This window comes from Buceros rhinoceros, unplaced genomic scaffold (genome assembly GCF_000710305.1).
Source record: "Buceros rhinoceros silvestris isolate BGI_N320 unplaced genomic scaffold, ASM71030v1 scaffold16503, whole genome shotgun sequence".
Classification (NCBI taxonomy): Eukaryota; Metazoa; Chordata; class Aves; order Bucerotiformes; family Bucerotidae; genus Buceros; species Buceros rhinoceros.
Genome location: NW_010401947.1, coordinates 2,159 through 12,196, shown reverse-complemented (window position 1 = coordinate 12,196; position 10,038 = coordinate 2,159). Strand labels below are relative to the sequence as shown.

Below are 10,038 nucleotides of genomic sequence, written 5' to 3'. Positions count from 1 at the left end.
AGGAAGCAAGAAGAAACCCAGAATGGTTGGAAGGGAAGGAGGAAGGCCACAGTAGCAGCAGGGGGGGAGATGAAATGCCTCCTAGTGGCAATACGCCCTCAGACACCAGAGCAAACCCACCGCTGCGGGATTGCGCTGGCCTGAAGACCCACAGCTCCTCAACTGCAGTCCACAGTATCAGCTCAGATTCCTAAGCTTAGCGCTAGGAAACAATGATAAAAGAGAAATTTTGATATTCAGGATACTGATAGAATACAACTTGGGCTCTTGTAAACTCGATGCTAACTTACAGGAAGGACCTGCAAATAGAAGGGGTTATGGAACAAACAGACCTTGAACATGACTCTATGAGAAACTACATTAGAAAAAAATGCAACTTACTTGTTTACTGTCTTTGTTAGAAGAAATTTCATCATCTTCCACCCAAGCATAAGTAACGTAGTCGTTTGAATGCCTGAAAGCCACCTGCAAAGAAGGATGCAAACCATCAGCCTTCTGAAGGAAACAAACCCCATTCTACATGTAAAACTCAGACCTGGGAGACAGATGTTTACTACTTCACTGAAGTAATTAAAACACTTCACTTTTAGGATCAAAACATTTTGGGAGCACGCACAAATATTTTGTTTCTGAGAGGGTGCAAGTGCTCTTTGCTGTAGAAGTCTTTTGTATTGCAGGCATTAGGCAAGGACAATTCCTTTTCACAGCTGCTGCATCATGTTATTTAAATACATCACCACATTATCTTAGCAGAGAATTTCAAGGTTGCAAAAGAACTTGCGTGCCATGTAACTGAAGTGTCAGCACACAGAAACTCACAGCAATCCAGGACACACGACTATTTCAGAGAGTTTTGGGCTAGCAAGAGTCATAGTGTCCTACGTTAGAAGACTATCAGCCGCCTCCTCCAGTCATATTCACCATCCTCCTTAAAGAGCCCTGATGCAGTAACGTTACCTTGAAGAGTCCAATCCAGTCCCAAGCGCTGCTTCGGAATTCAGGCACTGCAGAGTAGCTGATTAGAACGTCATGTTCCGCACTCCACTCGCCCTCTGGATTCAGAGTGACCAAAGGATCTGATAGAAGAGGCTTCAACTAGACAAAAGAACAGAATTTAAAGTCAAGTCTGTCACTCCTTCAGCTCTCTCTTCAGGTTGTTCTCTGCTGTGGGACTCTTAGCTGAATGGAAATAACCTGAAAGCAATTTGCTGCCTTCACTAGCATCAGAGCGAAACAGAGATTATGACCTACAAAGCTTAGAAAACCAGCTTCTGTTAGGCATGACTTAGTAAAACAAACTTTTTCTTAACATAACTGGGACAGCACCTCAAGCTCAAAAGTTCCTGTAACGGGTTTGTGATCACTGATGCCATAGCTCATGTGGCTGATATAGTTATTCAAAGTAACAGAAATGGTCTGCTCTTCTTCAGAGAATTCGCCTTCTTTTGACGCACGCTGGCAGAGATTTTTCACTCTCCAAAGAATTCTATCGGTCCACGCTGGCTTTCTTTTCTTCTCACTGCAAAAGTGTAAGATCGAAGTGAGATGAGAAGAAAAACAGTTGCCAAAAGCTAAGAATACTGTGCAAAATCTACTCAAAGTTGAAAGACTGTCAGATACATATTAATAGAAGAAGGCAATCGCATCCAAGCTTCATTTTACAGCTCTGTTCATGTGCTTTACACCAAGGTTTCCTTAATTTGAACTCAACACCATTTACCACAGATAAGTTTCATACGTTTCTGAAAGAGGAGTAAAATGAAGGGGAGAAGGGCATTTCATTGGGTTAGTCAGCTTCATACAGGAAATGATACTTTCTCCTAAAACATTCCATAACAACATGCGAGAACATTGAGATAATCCAGCAAGTGCCCCAAGCTTCAAACAGGCAGTTATTCTGAGAAAAGGGGCATAGAGTTAAGACATAGGCAGAGTCAGATGTTTGAAATTATTAAAAACATTTGAGAACAAGTTTCTTTTAACAACAAAAAAAGGACAAACTTAGGTAGTTTATACTAATCAGAGGTGACACAGCAATGCTTTACAGTTCCTCTAACTTGTACTGGCCTGTAAGTCATTAAACTACTGCTGTCTCCCTAACAAAAGGCTTTAAAAATTTCACAATCAAGAAAGTTGTGCCTGCATTGTGTTATACATCAAACTGTAATCACAGTTCAGAGTTTCTTTTTATACCATATCAATAACAACAGAAGCCATGAGCCTTTCGTGGTTCTCTCTGTGGTGGGAGGAAGACTTAACAGCAACTCTCTGTATGGATGTATCACTTCAAATTGTAATGGAGAAAAGATCATACCCTATGGAAGAGGAATTAGAATGGACGGGATTGAATTATAAAAGTTAATGAGCAGGATGTGTAAGGAAAACTGTCAGTTTAATAACTCTGAATATCAAAATCATCATAAACCGGAAATGCCATTTAGTTCAATATTCAGCATACTTCTGTTTTACCCCTTCCCATACACAAGTCTGACTCATCTTTGGTAAGGTGGGAAGATTTTAAATGACTAAGGGACCAAACCCCACTTACTCCAGTAATTATATAAACCGACAGAAATCTCTACGAGCTGCAGCATGTCTGCTCTGCTGTGCGAGAAAATACCAGAAGAACAGCTTAAGTTAAAACACTCAGTCTCTTAAAGAAAACGGCATGTCAGAAGGGAAACAAAAGCTCGAGATCCACCCTGCGAAAGTCCCAAGGATAACACAGGGGCATGTGTCTCACCCAGAGTGCACTGCTCATGGCTGCTGGCCTGGAGGCCTGCTGGCCACCGCCCACCCACCCCAAACACCTCTGCTGCCTTTCACACCAGCAGAAGGTACATGGTCTGCGTAAGCGTGCTTTTTGTTCTTTAAATAAGCCAACACAAACAACCAAGCTATGAGCTGTCCTTATAATAGTCCAGTCCGAGGCATTCTAAGTGGTTTTTGTTAATTGGGTTTACTGCTGGTCCCATTATATCTCTTCACACCCAATTAGGGAACAAAATGTCTTTAGATCCGAATGAATAAACTTCCAATAGTAAGTGCAGCAGCAGAGTAGATCACACTACAGCTTTCAGACAGGTTCAGAAAATCCCTGAAGAAAATCAGCTGTCATCTGATTTTCAAATATTTCACAAAAATCAAATCAAAAGCTCAGGAAGGAGCATTGTTTTGATTCTGAAATATTTACAAATCTATGAAATCCAGAAAGTTTTCTTCTTACTTAAACCAAAACAGGGACTTCTGCTCTCTGGAAATAAAGAAAAAGATCAGTACAAAGCTCCTGTCTGGACAGGAACTTATCCTTCTGTTGAAAGATAAGACTAACACTTAACAACAAACATTAGCATCAGAGAAAAACTTTGGAAACTTAAGCTATTCCATTTTCAACTTAATTTATAAAGACACATTCACATTTTCAAATACCAGCAGTATCAAATGAAATGCTTAAACAGAGAAGGAAAACAAAAATTGCAGACAACTACTCTTTTCCTTTTGTCCATTTCTGACAACCAGTGGGCACTTTTAGTATTAAAGAACAAAGAAGTGGCTTAAACAAGCACTGGTTTGTTCTGTTAATCTAGTCTTTCCAAAAAGAAAGCTGGGTTGTTTCACTACTGCCCTCACGCAATCAGCAGACTCAGGCTTCTTCAGCCAGAAATATTCATTTATTCAGATCTAAACACTGAATGAGCCCAAGAGAACAGCTCAATAGTCCCAGTTAACTAGGACATTCGGGAAATTCAGGTTTGCTCACTAAAGCAGTATGTAGTCAAGCACCACATTCTCTCTAATATTCCATGGCTAAACTCGTCTTATTATGCTTTACCTTGTATCATATACATCCGAATACAGGTCAAACTTGTAGGTGGGTTTGAACTGCAGAGGACCCTCTATGAATTCCTGAAGAAATGCTTCCTTCTTTTTTGCCATATTTAACTGCAGAGATAAAAAGTAACCTTTAAAGATTATGCTTAAAAATCAGAGCTCAAACGCGATTGGGAAGGAGACAAGAAAGCATCTTCCCAGAAGAATTCAACACCTCAGTCAGTATAAGGGATTTGGAAAGACAAGTTCAGAAGTGCCTCTTTGTTATTGCCAGGACTCGGGACACAATCTGTTTAGAAGTTTCTGTAACAGGCTTCTCTTAAAAATAACTCTAGTGAGATGAAAAAAGGAGAAGAAACTAAAGTGAGGAACAATTCGCAAGCCATGAAGTTCAAAGAAAGTTTCAGTCAAACACTGTACTGCAAATGAGTAAGAAACTAAACAAAAGCGGAAAAAGTTTGCAATTAATTAGGGCTTCCGAAAAGTAAGAGAGTGAACAGCTACATCTGTTCCTCCTCGTGACTACTCTGAACTCATGTTCTTTAACAGAAAGTAGAAACTCAAGAGGTGACATTAACTACCTGTTCTGTCTGCATGCACTAAATCCAAACCAAGCCGACACAAGCCCCGAACAGCTTACGACCACACACCTGGTCCTTCTCCCACAGCAGACTGTAACGCTTGTTATTGATCGACTCGCGGACGAAGTGGATGCCATAATCTGCTATCCGGAAGTTTAGATCTCCGAACCAGAAGAGAACACTTAAAAAAAAACAAACCCAAGGAAGATGGATAAGAATCCATTAACGCAAGGGAAGAATTCAACAGAATGTAAGCCACTACGCTCATTAGGTGCTCTAATCACTTACATTACTTAAGCCAAACAGCTTGAACACAAACATTAAGCAGTTACAGACAAGCTCACACCCGGATAACCCCCTGAGAAACAAAAAAGGTACAGGAATTGGAATAGTAAATTAAGTCACTTGCTCATTCCTGCCTGCGTCTGAACTCCCCCCAAATCCCCTACCGACCGACATCCCTGCTACAGCCAGTTTAGAATTGAGTTGTTAACAGTAAGTAAAAGAATTCACAACATTCGTGACCCACACACCAGCTGGTTATGTTAATCCACCAGCTCAGAGCTCCGGTTTAGCGCCTTGGGGAAGCAAGGATAAACACTGGGTGTTCTGTCATTATTAGGACAGCAAGTCATCATGACGAAGCACTGGAGTGTTCATCAGCACTGTTTAAACAAGAGGAACGCTGCCTCTTCAAGTAAATAGATTTCTGCCTGAAAATCCCTATTTTCAACTTACTGTTCAGGAGTGGATACCCCACACTCGATCTTACGGAAACCAAACTTATTTTAATGCCCTTTGTAATTTCTTCTTAGAAGACAGTGGCAGTGATTTGGTACAAGCCCATGGACATCATCAGGAAAATGAAACACATGAAATTGAAATACCAGTTATACTAAGGTAGGAAAAGTAATGATTTTGATACTCACATGTCACACTTTTTTGCCCTGTTGTAATGAACTCATTAACAACTGAAGTGATATTAAGGTAGGAAAAGTAATGATTTTGATACTCACGCGTCACACTTTTTTGCCCTGTTGTAATGAACTTATTAACAACTGAGGTGATATCACCAACCTATCCCAGATTTGTCTGTCCTGGCAGTTTTATGGATATTAAAAAATTACCAAACTAAAATGTTTTTCTCAACTCTTTTGTCAGTGGTTCTATTATCATCATTCGACTCCAGCACATGACAACAGTGGGATGTACAACTAATTCCCGCAGAATTAAGGAACAAGAGCTCACTTAGTCGCCCAAGTGAAACCCTGAGACAGAACAGGTTCTGAACAACTCAACTCACTCGTGATCCAAGGTACTTGGAATATTCTCTCCTTCAAACTGCATTTCCAGAATTTTCTCAAAGTCATCCAGTCGCTGCTCTGTGTTCTCCATGTGAGCTGGCAAGTGGCAGTTGATGAAACAAACTGTATGACCGTAGAGGGACAGGCGAATGGTGACTCCTCCTTTGTTCCCCTGGTATGGGAGATAACAACGATCTCTGAAACCACTGTCAACACCTGCAAACGTAACTATTAATGCCACCTACCAATTTTTAAATCTTGCTATTTAGATTGAAATGAATACAATTTCTTCCTACATAAGTTGGTGTATATCAGCTAATAAACCGGTAAAATTATGGTCTGTGCTGTGCAGTTCCATACAAGTTCGTGTTCTCCATGTGAGCTGGCAAGTGGCAGTTGATGAAACAAACTGTATGACCGTAGAGGGACAGGCGAATGGTGACTCCTCCTTTGTTCCCCTGGTATGGGAGATAACAACGATCTCTGAAACCACTGTCAACACCTGCAAACGTAACTATTAATGCCACCTACCAATTTTTAAATCTTGCTATTTAGATTGAAATGAATACAATTTCTTCCTACATAAGTTGGTGTATATCAGCTAATAAACCGGTAAAATTATGGTCTGTGCTGCGCAGTTCCATACAAGTTCGAGTTCGAACAAGCGAGTCTCACTGCTCGTCAGTTTGTTTGTTTTTAAGGAAACCCTGCCACCACAACACCACTTAGAGGCACACACCACTGTAAGCCACCAGGGCTATCAAGTCCCAGGCACTCCCTTACCCAGTATCCATACAGGCCTGTGCGGGTGTAGTGGGTATGAACATCCCGGATGAAAGGCAGGTGGACATGCTTCACAAAGACCAGAAGCAGCAACCCCTGCATGCGAACAGAGGACAGCTGCAAGAGATACGGAAGAAGGCAAAGTCATTTCCAGGGAGGGATTTGGAATTCCTTGGGTCTCCTTCAGAGGAGCTTTTAGGTGAAGAATGCCATAGCCCAAGTCATGCAATTCCCTCGCCAGGCCAATTAACACCAGTTGGAACACCAAATCTGTACAGGTGCTGGGGAAGGACACAAACTCTGCCCAAATGTTAAAGCAGAATTCCCCCTTCCTTTGCCTCCACACGCAGACAATTAAATGAATTCAGGATATATGTTAATGTTTTCATTGTCCTTGAACTCTTCAATATTTTTCAAATAGTTCAATATTTTCAATATTTTCAAATAGTTCAGTATTTTGTTACGATGGATCACAATTCCTAGATAACACATAAATACTTGTATCTGGTCAGTCATCTGGTGTAACCAGTGTTCTCCTTCCCATGATTACGTTCTCAATTCCTGTATTATTTGCTGCATTTCATTCTGCTGTGGGCCAGTCCCCAGACATTTCTCAAGGCCCATATGAAACCTCTTCTCTCTGTAGGTCTTGAACATCAAAACACAATGGATCACTCCTCTGCTGGGACTAGCACTAGCCCCACCAGCACATAACGCCAAATCGAGCAGAGGCCTTTCATAGAGGGGGCATGACTCTGTTTATGGTGAAAGAATTGACTGACTCCAACCCACTTAACACTCTGAAAATGGACCCTGTTATCGAAGGGACAGAATCCCCCAAGTATGACAACTACGCCCAACCATGTCACAGGTCAGCAAAGAAGGGGTAACGCCTCCTCTCCTCCTCAGCTCACCTCCCAGATAAGTCTTAGCAGAAGCTCTCCTCACTGCCTGGTTTGATTTTGACCTGGCCTGACAGTCCCCTCTTATTATTAGAGCTCATCAAGTCCTGCAGAAAACCATTAGGTGGCAGCATCCATTCATTAGTGTGTCCGAAGTGCCACAGAGATAAAGGAGAATTCAAAATCAACCACGCATACCACTAGGAATTCTTTTAACTGCCCCTATACAGGGCCTGAATATCAGCCCACAGCCAGATTTTGAACGTTCATCAGCAACAACTTACACTAGAATGAACAATGGGTTTTTTTTCCTTTTTTCTAATTCCCAATGGGTCCTTTGTTTTGGTTAATTACAGTTAAAAGAATGGCAAAATTACCGAGTCTGATTAGCATGCAGATACTACAATCATCTCAGCAAAATCACCCTGAAATAAGGCTTGATTTAGAAAACCAATACAACATTCAAAAGGCTTTTAGCATCTCTTTATTAGAGACATTCAGGATATTCTCCTATAATTATTGTTCACATTATTACAATAGCTGGTACTTTAGCTGATCTCATAGCCCTGATACTGCCAAAAATCTTGTCATTTAAAATACCACACAATGTTCAAGGTCTTTAATTAAAAATAAAGTCCTCAGAAAAAATGTATTTACCCACGAAAATCCTGTTTTAGATATACGCAATTTATTTCCACCTGAAAATGAATTGGAAAAAATAAACGAGAAAGAAACCTTACCAACCTTAATGAAAATCACTGCCATTGCTCTGGCTATTTATAGGGAAAGCAGGTACTTACACAGCCTACATCAGAAGCTTCACTACACAGTTCCCCAATTCTGCACAGAGCCAAAAAAATTTCTATGCACAAGAGATATTGTGGCCTCAAGAAATACGCTGTTGAGTGTTAAGTTTACATCACATTTCATTTGAAATAAGCTTCATTACTCTGTTCCTTGAAAAACGTATTCTTATTGCAACAGGAGTGTTCTTCTATTCACCACATGGCACTTAGACAGGCCACTGGCAGCAAATGCAAACAACTTCTGGCTGTTTGACATCTGAGCTGCAAAAGCATCAAAACTGCCCAACTCTTCGAAGTAAGAAATGAAAAACGCTATGACCCATTTTTACTGCTAAAATTAAAGATGTTGCTATTAATAGGGAAAAACCAAAGTTGCCTTTATCAACAAATCGAGGAAAAACAAGAATGATGAAGAATCACTTCTAACTGCGTGTACCTATGAAAGCAGCTGACATGCAACCCCCCCTTCGATTTATATTTTATAGGGAGTTTAAGGGGGAAAAAAGTCTGAATGGAGCTTGGGAAGACATTTTCCTTCACTGCCGTGACACTTAAAAGATGTAAACAATTACCTTGATATATCCCAGCGGAGACAATACAGTCATGAAAAAAATGCTCCACGGATCATCAAATGCCAAGTCAGACAGAAAATTTGTGATTCTTGAGTTCACCTCCTGTAAGCTGAGCACATCAAGATTACTGACACTGTACCACTTGATTTTGACAGAATTCATATAACCTTTTCAAAACACAGACGACAGCATCCTAACAGACCTCTCTCAGTGTTAAGTCAGAAATTTCTTGCTGTTCTGTTTTTCATTTACAGGCAGTTTAACCCAACCACAGGTCCAACACATCTAACGCTGAGAAAAGCAAAGTTACAGCAGCTTATATACAGCTGAAGACAGAGTTTAAGACAATGCTAAACTCAAAGATATGTTACGACAAATAACCCGACTGTCAGGTCTTTAAAATTTCAAGTAAGTCTGGAAAACATGATGGCATATTGTGCCTAATAAGCTTGCACCAATTCAAAACATGCTGGATTTTGGGTAACCTTCACACCAAAATGAATATGCCTCTACGTGCCAAGAAAGAAAACAGCAGCCAAAACCTTTGTCTGTGTTTAGACAATAGATATTCTGGTTTGTGACAAAATACAGCAGAAAAGAGAGAAGATTCTCTCGCTAGAAATCATCCCTGTTCTAGAATCTCTAACTCCAGTCTTCACCTTCTGTTAGCAATAACGTTAAGCACCTCCTCGGCAGTGATTCACACTGCACAGTCCTCCCAAAACAGGCTGAAAGCTGTTGCGATGCTGCACTTTTCCCGTAAACTCCCAGAGCCAGTTCTTCAGTACATACTTACCCTATAACATACATATCCATAGCTGGGCCCAGGGAATTGAGCTGAAGCAAACTAGTGACATCAGGAGGTGGAAAAGCTGTGCCCACGTTCCAGGTAACTAAGTGCAGTCTACAAACAAACAAACAGAAATCACAAGGAACCAATGCTAAAATCGAACTGTGAACAGGTAACCAGCCCAAAGAGCGTCTTAATTTCCCCACAGGACTTCTATCAATGGGAAACAAAGATTTTCTGTCACTTTTCATCAATCACAATTCTGTATATTAGCTAAAAAAAACCAACAACGCAAAACCAATCAACTAGAGGGAACAAAACCTGAATTCTTGCCACTTATCCTTCATCTTTTTCCCCCAGATAAGGAAAGCTTCATCTAGAGTGCGAGACACTTCTTCATGGATTTCATCGTCCGAGCCGATGTCCTCTACACAAGCCATGAGCTGGGCTACTCGCTGTCGGAGCTGCA

The 10,038-nt window shown here is 40.8% G+C and overlaps 1 protein-coding gene across 1 annotated transcript in view; it reads right to left on the bottom strand.

Annotated features, from left to right (window-relative positions):
* INPP5K (inositol polyphosphate-5-phosphatase K) overlaps window positions 1–9,679 on the bottom strand; it is an 11,437-nt gene extending 1,758 nt beyond the window's left edge. Inside the window, exons 1-9 of the mRNA XM_010132472.1 lie at window positions 9,576–9,679; window positions 8,780–8,888; window positions 6,500–6,616; window positions 5,716–5,888; window positions 4,482–4,593; window positions 3,833–3,942; window positions 1,327–1,519; window positions 958–1,095; window positions 382–465 (exon numbers count right to left, since the gene is read on the bottom strand). Coding sequence (XP_010130774.1) covers window positions 382–465; window positions 958–1,095; window positions 1,327–1,519; window positions 3,833–3,942; window positions 4,482–4,593; window positions 5,716–5,888; window positions 6,500–6,616; window positions 8,780–8,888; window positions 9,576–9,595 — 1,056 coding nt within the window. The 5' untranslated portion in view covers window positions 9,596–9,679. The remainder of the gene's footprint in view (window positions 1–381; window positions 466–957; window positions 1,096–1,326; window positions 1,520–3,832; window positions 3,943–4,481; window positions 4,594–5,715; window positions 5,889–6,499; window positions 6,617–8,779; window positions 8,889–9,575) is intronic.
* Between the last annotated feature and the right edge of the window lie 359 nt (window positions 9,680–10,038).